The sequence below is a fragment of the Cibotium barometz genome, chromosome 49 (genome assembly GCF_041138505.1).
Source record: "Cibotium barometz isolate CiBa-2024 chromosome 49, ASM4113850v1, whole genome shotgun sequence".
In the NCBI taxonomy this organism is placed as follows: domain Eukaryota; kingdom Viridiplantae; phylum Streptophyta; class Polypodiopsida; order Cyatheales; family Cibotiaceae; genus Cibotium; species Cibotium barometz.
In genome coordinates, this window is record NC_141094.1 from 28,043,116 (window position 1) to 28,057,491 (window position 14,376).

Genomic DNA, 14,376 nt, shown 5'->3' on the forward strand with positions numbered 1-14,376 from the left:
TTAATTCTTAAGCACCTTTTTTCATAAATCATTAAGGCTAATGAGCATTGAATGAAAAGATGCCAACAATGAGTTATCAAATTGTCCATTTTGGGGATCATTTATGAAGGGTGTAAAGGGTGGTCATAAAGATGTTGACTTTTTTTATTCTCACTTGCCTTTTTGGAAAAATGTCCATATTTCCCCAATTGAGTTAAAGTTTCACGGTGTGAAACACGGGTTTCACGGCGTGAAACAGCCCTCACGGTCCCCAAAAAAAAAATCCGACGTTCCACGATTTAGTGTTTTCACGGATTAGTGTTTCACGCCCAAAAATAATAATAACTTTTTGCGTGAAGTCCATTTCATGTCGAGAAACACAAGGGTTTCATGGATTAGTGTTTCACAGATTAAGGTTTCACAGCATGAAATCCAAGGGTTTCATGGCGAGAAACAGCCCCCGTGTCCCAAAAAAAATTTGACGTTTCACGGTGTGAAACAGCTCCACAACCCCCAAAAACAATTGACATTTCTCAATTTTAGTGTTTCACAGATTAAGGGTGTTTCATGCCAAAAATAAATAAATTTGTACGTAAAGTCCATTTCATGATGTGAAACCCTGCTAGTTCACGTCATGAAAGAGAATCCGTCAGCTAAAAAAAAAAGAGTCTAGAAAACAGTCCTGTTTGGAGGCTCATATCTCTTAAACCATGAATTCGATAAATGCGTGCTAGTGCTCGTCGGAAAGTCAGCATCAAGCTCTTCGAAATTGGTCTTGAGCATTTGAGAGAAAAATCCATCGTTTTGGCCTTCGACTAGCAACCTCAAAACTCGACCCGAAAATCGAGGCAAAAATGGCCCTTAAGTACTAAAAATCACCTAAAATAACCCAAAAAATATTGCAAACCATATTCGAGTTACTTTTTGAGTGTTTCAACAACGAAATCACGAAAAAATCAAGGAGTCAAAGTTATAGTACTCCAAAAATACTACAACTCTCTCATACAGAATTTTCCAAATTCTTTTTGGAGGAACACATTAAAAAACGGGTTGCGAAATAGGAAAAAACTTTTCGATTTTTAAAAAAAATCTTGAGACAATGATGGAAAATAGGTTTTGAGACCTCCTCTTCTATCTAGGATGCTATTGGCATTCACTTTTTCTGGAAAAAATTATCTCTAAGAGGTCATTTACGTATGTGTAGTGCCTAATAAGCTAAGTAGGGCAAACAGACACTCATTTGACCCAACGAAGGGTGCGCTAGGTCTATTGAGACTGTGATAGCTGAAAGAAAACCTAAAAAGCAAAAAAAAAAACACGTGGTTGCTCATTAAGGAGCAATTGACAACGTCGAGATATGGCAACAATAGAGGGATTACCAGGGCTCACACCTAAACTGAACCCAATGGTTGATATCTTCAAGCCATTGAGATCCATGCCTCAAATGCATCTCCCAATTCCTTTTGCCATGCCAAAAACAAGCATGTCATCGAGTTTTACACCCCCTATCACATCAATCCCTCCCGTATGCATGTATTAATATTTCTTATCTAAATGCTCAAATTTTTAGTCAGTATGCACATATTAATTTTTCTTATAAATGCTCTATTTTTCATTTTGGATATAAACAACACTCTATCTGATCAATCTGTACAGGTGTGTTAGTTCGGCCACGTATGTTTGCGCTGATGGGCATGGTTTTTGAGATGTGTATATGCAAAGTTGGGTACATGCAAGATTTGAAAATGTTTATATAGAGACATAGCTATAAGGCATTGAGTTGTAACCCAAATATTTTGTGAATTAAGTAAATACTTCAATAAATAAAAGTGTGAGAAATCCCATTTATCCGAGTGCACTTCACAGTGATGTCAGAAAAATTCAATCATCTAAAGTACATGTTGATTATCGAAACTAAACTTCTTTACAAAGATACACCTTGACATGCTCTTTAAAATACTCAACTCAACCAAAATAATTCCTATAGGTTTACGTTTTATGATTTTGCAAACAACAGGGACTTGAGCATTTACATGTTTCTTTTGAATTTGGGTTTTGCCTACATTGTCCCATTGAGAGGAGGGGATATTAGTCTTGTGTTGAGACATCATTTTGCTAATAGTGGTAGTTTCCTAATGCACAAAGAGCAAAAACTCATAAGACTATAAATTTCTAATAGGACCTTTTTTTTTTTGGTTGGTGATTTCCCCCTCCACCTCCTACATAGTTTTCATGGCCACCCTAAAGGAGGGGATTTAATGCTTTTCAATACTAGCTTTGGTGAAGTTCAGCGAAATAATACACATAGTTCAATTTCCTTCTCTAACTAAAAAAGTGATGAAAATTTTTACTCCCATATAATTCACCAATTCCAAAGCACATAAAGTCTCTTCAAAATAGCGAATTATGATAATGACAATGTAGGGAGTACGTAAGCTAATGGAGCTAGAATGTTTGAACTTTGCTCTTTACTCTAACTTTGTCTCTAGTCTCTTGTTGTGCCAGATTTGATCTTTCAAACACGATGAGAAGAGAAAATGGACAAGTGTTTTCATTTAACTTCTCAAATTATAAATATATACATATGAATATGGTTCTCCCTTACTTCTATGTTTTACTGTGATGTTGAACGTACCATATTCTTGAATGTGTCACTTCAAGAAAAGAAAAATTCAGCTTCTTGAATTATTCTTCTTTACTTGCCTCTTTTGTCTTCACTTGTCCATTCCTAATTTACAGTGGAAACAAATATGCATCCTTAAGGAACATTTCTAAAGGTATGTGAAAATTAGGATGCTTTGGAGTGTGGCTGCTTATCTCATATTCGTCAATTCCAACCATTTATACTTAGTAAATCTTCTAACCAATAGAGTAACTTATTTTTCAAATTAATCGACTTCATTCACACTTGCGTGTAATAAAATAGAGATGCTTTACAATGCTAAGCCTCCTTAAAGGTGGATTTAAAAAGACTCTTCACACATTCAACAAGCTTGTCTAAGCTCAAGACGCCCTTTATGGTTTCCAACAAATTCTTCATCCAATCTTGGCCCCAACACAAAAAAAACATTACAATCCATGACATTTATTTCATTGTCCCTTGGGCATGAGCGAACTCATGCTTCTATAGCTTCATTGAGAAAAGAGGAGCATTGTTAAAGGTTCGATTAGCTTCAAATCACTTCTTAATCAAACATCGTCTTCCTCTTCTTATTTTTATTTCTTGGACATCATAATCTTCATTCTCTCTTCATAAAAAATGTGACCCATATGATTTTTTCATGATTGTTTTTTGTATTTTTCCAACTAATATCATAGAAATAGAAGGAAAATGACCCATTTGGGATTAGTGCTTGAAAAACCCGTGTAATATTGTTGGTTGAAATTTGGCATTGTGTAATTTTAAGGAACAAAAAACATTTAATGTAGTTATAATCCTGGTATTTTGTCTATTTTTAGTACTTGGAAGTGTAGGATATTATTATATGAAAAGCCCATCACGAGCACTTGGGCGGGCACGAATCGCCGGCACAGGCGCCCGTGTCTGAACCAGGCGTTAGCGGCCCCTCCCTTTAAGAAGGACTTCACATCTCCTACCAACAAAGGAGAAACACTACAGAAGAGAGCAGAGTAGCGGGAAAAGCTTTCTGGGTCTCCCTGAACGCACAGAGTCTCTCCGTGAATGGATTGCAACGAAGCTCGAAGCTGCGTGCCCGGCTAAGAGGAGAGGAGCAGATCCAAACATGAAGATTTTTGCAGGTTGTACCCCAGCAATGAAGGAGAAACCCTAACCACAGAGGCGCAAACCGTAATCACAGTGAAAGAAACGCTAATTAAAAAGGAAAAAACCCTAATCACAGACAAACTCTCATCGCAGGCCAAAATGCCGGTCTCTGCCTCTGCCATTTATTTTCTCAACCTCCGAGGAGACGTGCTCATCAATCGGCTCTACAGAGATGATGTCGGGTATGCTGCTCTTTCTGTAATGTAGGCGTAGTATCGTTTTCTTTCCCAGAGTGTCAGATTGCAGATCTGGATCTTTTCTATATGGTTAACTGTGTGCAGTTTCAATGCGTATGGATAAACTTGTGATGTTGCCGATCCTCCTACGTTAGAGACAGTCAGACTATGCGCATTCTGGTTCTTACAAACCAACAACCACCACCCTTCCCGGGGCCCTTCTCTCTCTCTCTCTCTCTCTCTCTCTCTTCCCTTCCCCTTTACAGTTTGCTTAGCGGATGGTGTCCAATGGGAGGCAGTCTCCTCCCCGTAGTCCGACGTAACAGCGGGGTCTGACAGGAGTCTCCTAAGTTTGACTTGGCCAATGAACACGAGGAATACTTGTTGTAATGATCCAATGTGTCCTCTCTTTGCATCAAAAAATCCATGAGAAGCCCTCTCTTGTTGTCACATGGAGTTTGCACCAACAATGTCACGTGCATCCCGCACTTGTAGACATAACTGTACAGTAGGTGCAGGACCTGGGATGGTAAACTGGTCCAATGTGAGCCCAGTGCGGGACGAGTGAGCCAGGGATCCATCCCAGTCGTCCGAGGTCAGGTGTGCATTGTCCTGCACATGAGTCCAAAGTAAGGTGTGCATCGTCCTGCACATGAAACAGTGCTAGTCCGCGCTGTGAGTCTCCCTCAGGAATGATGTCAGTGATTTTGTGTATCTGGTATGGTACTGGATGCCAAATCATTGTGTAGATAGTTAGGTTTGCTTTTAGGAAAGGGGCTAGTCCATAGGGTTACCCCAAGTACTTGTGTGGGCATGGGGATAGTGTAAAACCACCCCCATGAGGGCCAGGAAGGCCTTGGCCGTACCCACCAGCCATGAATAGGTCATGAAGGGCTGTAGGAACAGCCCTAGGGGCAAGCTAGGGGAAGCATACAGGCTGTACAACCTATTTATGGCTGTAAGGGCAAGTATGGGGCAGCCCATACAGGCTGCCCAGTCCCCAAACAGCGCGTAAACAATGCCCAGCCCTATCTTGCACAGGCGCCTAGTACCCAGCCACATCAAGGGAGTGATGCGCACATATTTTCAGCATTTAATAGCATATTTATTACTATTTTCTAGTCGTGGGCAGAATTAAAGACAGCCGCTTGGTTTAGAGCCATCAAGGGAGTGATGCGCACATATTTTCAGCATTTAATAGCATATTTATTACTATTTTCTAGTCGTGGGCAGAATTAAAGACAGCCACTTGGTTTAGAGCTGGCCGACTGCCTTCATGGAGTAGTATACATACCAAAGCCCACAATCCATTGTGTTCTCTCATAATTCACCAAGTGCTAAGGCAATCAAGGGCCAGGACAGCCAAGGCTTGCTAACGCAAAGGGGTGAAGGACTGAAGGTCAAGGGCAGAGATATCTCAACCAAGAAAGGTCAAGTTTTCGTGTATTTTCTTTCAGATTTACATCATTCTAATAAAGAAAATACACCATTCGTGGTGGGGTCCTATAGAGGGTATTCAGGACCCAATACTGTGTACTCTCTCCCTCTCTCCCTCTATTTTCTGCACATCTTCATTCAGTTTTGTGCGCTAATTCCGTCGCGAAAAGTGTGCTGATTTCTGAGCATTGAAGTTACCGATCTCCCCCGAAGTTTTCGCATGTTACAGTGGTGTCAGAGCCTACTTCAAGTGCAAAGATTCAACAAAGAAATCATAAATTTTTCTCGCTCGTGTGGTTGGTTTTCAGACGCCGGTGGACTATCCCTTTTGGAGTGACTCATGTCGCTCGAAGGACGGTTGGTTTTCAGCCTCCGGAAGCCTCCGGACAACTCCCACACACATAGTGGATGGTCAGATTGCGCTTCGGAAAGGAAGTGCGTTTTCTTGCTATGGCAAGCTTCGATGACGAGAGAGACCAAGAACCATGGGACCAGAGTGCACCGGGTAGCCCAGCTAGGGTACTAGGCTTGAGTGTTACAGATATGTTCCAGCAGATGATGCGAGCAATCGTAGACCAGACAACCAAGTTGGAAGAGTAGAAGGCACAGATTTTGGCTCTGGAAGAGCATACTCGTTCTCCAGCGTTGCGTTTTCCATCTCCTCCTCCCTCTCCTTTCGTATCCTAGATTCTAGATCCTCGACACAGGGACCCTCTCGCGGGGTCACGACCGCAACCGAGATCTTTGCTTGAGTTATAGATGCATGCATTGGAGATTTGACAACGTGAAGACGAAGCCATGCGATGTGTGGAACACGAGCGTTACCTAGCAGCTTTGGACACCAGATTGACACGGACGGCTCCCTCAAATCATTTTCTTGAGAAAATGAACTTCAATAAGTATAATGGTAAAACTCGACCCCACAACTCTCTATTCATGGTTACATCAGTTTGAAGCTTACTTTGCTGCAGTTAGAAAGACAGATACTGGCAGAGTGATCTTAGCTAGTTGGTACTTGGAAGGTGAGGCCATTCCTTGGTGGACTCAGTGGACTCATGCCCACACCAGATTAGGTATGGCAGCTTATGTGTGGGATGAGTTTGTCCGCGACCTTAAGCAGCGGTTTCTACCGCCCCACTACCTTGAGCGACTTGAAGATGAGTTCAAGGGAGCGCGTCAAAACGCGCAACCAGTCCTTCAGTTTGCCAATAGAATTTCGACCTTATGTTTGCAATTAGACTTATCTGATTCAGACAAGAAAGAGCAGTTTTTGTATGGCCTTGACACGCAAATCCAGTGGGAGGTGCGTATGTTTTGGCCAGCCACCTTTGAAGACGCACTCTCGCTTGCGCAGAGTGCCGAAATGAAGCATAATGGTGGCAAGCCCAAGACTTCCCAGCCGGCTACTCCCAAGGCTACTGCCTCGGGGGAAAAAGGCGAGAACCAAACGGGATTTTCCCTAGGACAGAGCACGGTGATGGGGAGAAAACCAGAATTAGGGTTAGAGTTCATTCATGGGAGACATACACAGAGAAGCAACAAGGGAGAGAGAGAGAGAGAGAGTTGTGGGGATAAGTCAACTCATGAGGCATGAGTGTGTGACTCCCCTATCACACATGTATATTGCACTAGTACACATAGTGCACTTAGTACATTAAAAGTACTAAGTGTACTATGTACTATAACTTATGGGCTTGTACACACTATAAGGGTGGGCATAACGCCTTTACCCCAACAACCTCCCACTTAAAGGCAAAGTGCCCTTAAGTAAAGGAAAAGAAAAAATCAGCATGTACATGATAATATACAAGGCCATATCAAGGCTGAAAATGGCCTCATCCAATGCCCATCAAGTGTCTGCAATGAGCAAAACGCTCCGGAGGCAAACTCTTTGTCAACAGATCAGCCGGGTTGTCATCCGTATGAATCTTAACAAGCTGAATTTGCTTGTTCTCTATCACCTCTCTGATGAAGTGATACTTCACATCCACATGCTTCGTCTTTGCATGAAAAACAGGGTTCTTTGCCAACTGAATGGCACTCTGACTGTCACAATGCAACAATGGAATATCCCCTGTATAGCCCAAATCAACCACTAACCGAGATAGCCATAATGCCTCCTTGCAAGCCTCTGTGGCTGCAATATACTCGGCCTCTGTAGTAGATAAGGCTGTGCACTTCTGCATCCTGGATATCCATGACACAGCACCTCCTGTGAATGTAAATACATAACCGGTAGTAGACTTCCGGTTATCTGGATGACCGGCATAATCCGAATCCGTGTAACCATGCACTAATGCATCCTGTTTGCCAAAGCAAATGCACAAATCCTGTGTGCCCTTCAGGTATCTCATGACACCTTTCACTGCTTCCCAATGCTTCTTGCCAGGGTTGGCCATGTATCTAGAAACCACTCCCACTGCAAATGCAATGTCCGGCCTAGTAGCAACCATGGCATACATGAGACTGCCACAAGCTGAAGCATACGGAATCTTGGCCATATCAGCCCTGTCTCTATCTGACTGTGGGCTGTCCATAGCACTGAGTTTCACATATGGAGGCAAAGGAGTACTAGCTTTCTTTCCCGCGTCCATATTGAACCTCTGCAAGACTTTGCCAATGTATTCCTTCTGAGACAAATACAACACATGCTGATTTCTGTCCCGAAGTATCCGCATACCCAAGATGTGATTTGCATCACCCAAATCCTTCATATCAAAGGTTTGATGTAGCCTCTGCTTCAAGGCATCCATCTCTTTACGAGATTTCCCGGCAATCAACATATCATCAACATACAAGATGAGGATCAATAGACTGCCATCCAAAGCCTTCTTGGTGTACAAGCAGTGATCTATGTCACTTCTCCTGAATTTCTGTGATTTCATGAATGTATCAAATTTATGATACCATTCTCTTGGTGCCTGTTTGAGCCCATAAAGACTCTTTTTCAGCTTGCATACAAGCTTCTCCTTTCCACTCACTGCATAACCCTCTGGCTGCTGCATATATATCTCCTCATGGAGATCACCGTGAAGAAAAGCAAACTTCACATCCATCTGAATCAAGTCCAGATCATCATGTGCAACCAAAGCTAATACAGCTCTAAGTGTGGTCATTTTGACCACTGGAGAGAAGATCTCATCAAAGTCCACACCATATTCCTGCTTGAAGCCCTTAGCCACTAACCTGGCTTTGTATCTTGGCTTTGCATCTGGTGCAACTTTGAGCCTGTATACCCACTTGCATGGCAAAACTTTCTTGCCTGCAGGCAAATGCACCAACTTCCATGTTTCATTTTTATGCAGAGAATCCATCTCTGACTTCATGGCACGCTCCCATAGAGCCTTGTCTGCCCTCTGTAAAGCCTCTTTATAACATGAGGGCTCCCCACAGTCAGTAAGCATCAAATAGTCAACCCTTGGAACAAACCTGTCAGGGGCTCTGGAGGGTCTAGTGGACCTCCGTACCCAATGACCATCATTTGCAGGTTGCTGTCCAGCCTGCATATCACCCATTGGTGGCTCCTGTTCCATGCCATAAGGCTGAAAAATCATGCCCGGTATATCCTCTAACTGTGGTATATCCATAGGGATATCTTCTGCCATCTCTGGCTGTCCATTTGGACCATTTTCAGCACCATTTAAGGGCTGGTTTTCCTGCTGTAATGGCTGATTTACAGCCCTTTGTTGTTGTCCATGATGTCCATCATCATCAAAGATGACTCTGCCAGGCTCCTGTTGCCTTGCAGGCTCCTTATACATGCATGTTTCATCAAAAATGACATCATTGCTGCGTATGATCTTTCTATTCATGGGATCCCAAAGTCTATACCCCATTTCACCTCTGTCACCATATCCTAGGAATATGCATTTATGAGACTTAGGATCAAGTTTGGTGCGCATTTCCCTGTGTATGTGCACGTACGCAACGCAACCAAACACTCTCAAGTGCTTGTATGACGGAGGCTTCCCTGTCCATACTTCTTCTGGCACTTTCCCACCAAGCCTCGTGTTAGGTGACCTGTTTATAAGGTGAACGGCTGTCATAACAGCTTCAGCCCAAAAACCATGAGGTAATGCAGCATGTGACAACATAGAACGGACCTTCTCCTGAATGGTCCTGTTCATCCTCTCTGCTGTCCCGTTTTGTGGAGGATCATAAGGAGTAGAGAGCTCCCTCTTGATGCCTTTAGCATCACAAAAGTCCTGAAACTGTTTGGACATATACTCTCCACCATTGTCGGAACGCAAAGCTTTCAGTGTTTTGCCAGTTTGATTCTCAACAAGAGCAACAAACTTCTCAAACACTGAGAATGTATCACTCTTCAAACGAAGAGGATAAACCCACACCTTGCGTGTGGCATCATCAATAAAAGACACAAAGTACTTTGCCCCTCCCAAAGAAAGCTGAGGCATCTCACATACATCTGTATGCACAAGCTCTAACTGAGCATCTTTCTGTCCAAGAGCTTTCTTGTGGGGGCACTGTAGTTGCCTACCATATATACAATGCTCACAAAACTGAAAACTTGAAAACTTTAGAGAAGGCAAGTAACCCAAACGAGACAATTGCTCCATTCCTTTGACACTCATGTGTCCCAACCGGCTATGCCACATAGAGATTTCCGGCAGCTCGGTTGCATTTACATTAGCATGGTGACAAACACCTGCGTGCATAAAGTAAAGAGTGTCCACCTTAGAGCCTCTGGCAACAACCAGTGAGCCCTTACTAATTTTCCACTTTCCACTACCAAATGTGGTAACATAATCAGCATCATCAAGCTGTCCAGTAGAAAGCAGATTCTTCTTGATCTCAGGCACATGCCTGACATCATGGAGCATAAGCTGTGAGCCATCTGAAAATACAAGCCTCACATCACCTCTGCCAAGAATTTTGCATGCATGGTTATCACCCAAATAAACCACTCCTTCATTGCCAGCAGTGTACCTGACAAACAAGTCTCTGCAACCTGTGACATGAAAGGAGGCACCTGAATCAATGATCCATGAGTGCATACCATGACTACCTGTAAGAAGTGAATGGGCATCAAGTGAAGACGTAAAGAGGACCTCATCCTCACTGCCACCTGCATGTGACACATTGATTTCTTCGATCTTGACTCCACTTTTGCCCTTTGGCTTTACATCTTTGGCTTCATCCTTCTCTTTGTCTTTGCCTTTTCCCTTTTCCTTTTGATCATTTTTCCATTTGTAGCATTGTTTTTTAATGTGTCCCTTCTTGCCACAATAATGGCATTCCAAATCCTTTTTGGAGCGAGACTTGCTCCTTCCCCTTTCTTGGCTTTTCCCCCTTTGCTGGGATCTCCCACGTGCATTCATTGCATTGGACTTTCCAACAGAGTTGTTTTTCCTGTTCATCTCTTCTTGAAGAAGAGCACCCTCAACATCTGCATATGACAGCATAGCATTCGAATTGCTAGTGGCTGTCCTGAATGTGTCCCAACTCTCTGGCAAAGTGCATAACAGAAAAGTGGCTTTGAACTCATCGTCCATTGCCAACTTTTGATTAATGACCTGGCTGACAATACCATTAAACTCATTTAGATGGGCTGTCATAGACGCCCCTTCCTTCATCTGAAGACCTATGAGTTTCTTCAACCAATACACTTTGCTTGAGGCACTTTGTTGGGCATACAAGTCCTGCAATCTCTGCCACATTCCCCAAGCTGTCTTCTCTTCACGAATGCTGAAAAGTAAAGAGTCTGACACAGACAACATGATAGTAGATCTTGCCAGCTCATCCATATCTTCCCACTCTTCAGCAGTAAGAGAAGCGGGCATCACACCCCTTTCTTTGATAGGCTTGTGCTGCTTTTTCTGGAGCAACACATTGTAGCACTGGGTTTGCCAAATATCATAATTATGCGAGCCTTCAAGCTTCTTGATGTGAAGCAATGAAGAGCTCTCACCTGTGGTTGCCATAGCAATATGCAACCTTTAATGCCTGACTCCCTGCAAATGTGCAAACACTGCACCCAAAAGCACACAAAGTGCTCACAGTTGTTCTCCCAAGCTTTATCTCCCACTGCGGAAGCAAGAATGCAACTTTTCTCCCACTTTATGTGATGAAAACACCAAAATCTGGTTGCTGCAGATTTTGGACAGCACCTTAAATGTGCTCTGTTGCCCTTCAAAAGTACTGTACAGCAGTACCAAGTGCTCACCAATAATGTACCAAACCTGTACCGGCAATTTCAGCAGCTGAAATTGAATCTTTTGGTCACTCAAAACAGTGTACAGCCATGCCAAAACATGCACAAAGCTGTGCCAAATCTGTACCAGCAGGTACAGTAGCAATAAATGCTCTCCTGGCTGTCCAAATGAGTAAAAATCAGACTTTTACAGTCCCGAACACTGCATAAAACAGTCCCGAACAGAAATTGGGCAAAAGCCCCTTGACTGCAAGCTGATTTTTGAGGATTCAAGGCATAAATGTCTTGCCTGCTGCTTTGCCAAGCTCAACAAGCATACAAACTTGAAAAGCCCCTTGATTTAAGATCAATTGCTGATCATACATGGTACATTGACGCACATGAAGGCATCCAGAGTGTTCACGATGCTTCCCCCTGGCCACATATACATCCAATACATGAAAGCCCCTTGATTTACAGGCACATTGAGTGCTTGTAAGGCATCAACACATTATCCACAGCATCAACTGCGATTGCCTGCATGCAAATCAACCAAATCGGCACAAAAGTCCCTTGATTTGCACTGCAATTTGCTGCAGTTTTGACCAAATGTGTGATTTTTCACATCATACAGCATGTATGAGTGCTTAATTGCACAATTACATCAAAAGCCCCAAATTTTGACATTCAATTTCCTGCAAATTGATCCTGATTTGACCAATTTCCTGCAAATTTATCCCAATTGTGACCAATGTCACCCAATTTTGCCAATTTTGCTCAAAAATTGAGCAATTGGGCACCTGTACCTGCTCAATTGTTGATTGTACTTGCTCAATTGCAAATCCCAAAAAAAAATTGAGGCAAATACCTTGTAATTTCTGATTTTCCTTCAATTTGCAGGCTGTTGCAGGAAGAGGGGGCGTCGATTTTTGCTGTTGATGAGGTGCTGCACACACTGACTGTGTGGATGTTGAAGGTACTGCTGATGCGAGGACGACGTGCTGCTGGTGACTGCTGTTGAGCTGGCTGCGCCTGGTTGGCTGGGCAGCCCTCTGCGCTGCCTGATTGGGCAGCCCTCTGCTGGGCAGCGTGGCTGCACCTGGCTGACCCCCACGACCAGCCCTCCACGCTCAACGCCTGGCGGCTGTAGGCGCCTGAATGGCTGCCTTGCGTTCGCTTCAGGTCGCTCGCCTCACGTATTCGCTTAATGCCCAGCGACCTTCGCTCAACGCCCGCCTCACGTATTCGCTTCGCTTAGCGCTGGCGCCTTCGCCTATATTCGGCTGTACGCCTTGGCTTACGTATCCGACACGCCTTTGTTGCAGTAGGCGCCTGACACGCCTTGTGGCCACCAACGCTACACGCTCACCGCACTGTCTCTCCCGGCTTGTGTCAAGTCGTCCTTCGCTTCACCCACAGCTGTACGACAGTTCTCACTGTCTTGCAGCGCATGTGCTCCTTGCTGAGCACCGAAAGCTCCAAGCAATCTCTTCTGCTCGTGCCAAGCTCAAGGCTCCATAGCCGAGCTTCTTCTTCTTCGCGATGAAGATGACCCGCACACCCGCACACCCGCTCTGATACCAGTTGATGGGGAGAAAACCAGAATTAGGGTTAGAGTTCATTCATGGGAGACATACACAGAGAAGCAACAAGGGAGAGAGAGAGAGAGAGAGTTGTGGGGATAAGTCAACTCATGAGGCATGAGTGTGTGACTCCCCTATCACACATGTATATTGCACTAGTACACATAGTGCACTTAGTACATTAAAAGTACTAAGTGTACTATGTACTATAACTTATGGGCTTGTACACACTATAAGGGTGGGCATAACGCCTTTACCCCAACACACGGGAGCCTCTAGCTCCAAGAACTCCAACAATCCGTCTAAGCTTACTCTAGACCAGAAAGCGGAGGTAGGTAAGACTGGTGGCAAGTTGAGTGCTGAGGAGCTTTCTCAGTACAAGGAGGAGGGTAGATGTTTCTTTTGTCATACAAAAGGACATACCTCTCGGGAGTGTCCTAAGAAGACTCCAAAGACCGCCGCTGTTGCCTCCACAGCTTCTGTGGTGGTGAGCCGAGCTCCCACACAGACCCCAATAGCTACCCCTAGTTCTTCAAATCCCGGTGCTTCAGTTGGAGCATTTATTAGCCGGGAACTCCAAGATAAGCAGAAGAGCACCCATGACCAGGAGTATGAGTGCAACGAATTGCCCAAGTCCTTTGGCTACATAGGTGGCCAGAGAGTTGTCTTGTTTGATAGCGGCAGCACGGAGGATGTGGTCACGGAACAAGCCGCTAGGCGTGCTCGTTTCGACCTGACTTCGGTGGACAAATAGGTTAGGGTTTTAGCACAGGCATGACAACAAGCGTCAAGTATGAAGTTCAAGGTGCTAAATTAGTTATTCAGGGCATAGAATTTGTGCGTGATTTTATGGTTGCTCCTCTTGTAGGAGCAGACATAATTTTGGGTATTCAGTGGTTTCACAAGTTTCTTCCCGATGTCAAGTGGGACAGGCACACGTTCTAGATTAATCGGAATGTGTCAAACGCCCCAGTGACCATTAAGTGTGAGCCAGGAATTTCGAACTTTCCGTTCACAAGCCACTTGTAGGCTAAGCGAGCAGCCCGGAAAGGCGCACATTGTGCGATGATATACATCCAGACAGCCCAGACGATGGCTAGTGTTTTCGAGAAGTACTCGGCTCTCCATGAAAAGTTCTAGAAGATTTTTCTTTGGGACAGTCTCCCTCCCCAGCTCCCCTCGTCCAGACTGGAGGACCACAAGATTGACCTCCTCCTAGGCTCGGAACCCCCGAGCAAGTTTTCGTATCGCCTTTCCAAGGCAATG

At 44.1% G+C, this 14,376-nt stretch overlaps 1 protein-coding gene across 1 annotated transcript in view; it reads left to right on the forward strand.

Annotated features, from left to right (window-relative positions):
* Nucleotides 1-3,580: 3,580 nt before the first annotated feature.
* The window catches only part of LOC147610454 (AP-2 complex subunit mu), a 64,210-nt gene continuing 53,414 nt past the window's right edge, over nt 3,581-14,376 (forward strand). The window contains exon 1 of the mRNA XM_086785983.1: nt 3,581-3,945. Coding sequence (XP_086642109.1) covers nt 3,863-3,945 — 83 coding nt within the window. The 5' untranslated portion in view covers nt 3,581-3,862. The remainder of the gene's footprint in view (nt 3,946-14,376) is intronic.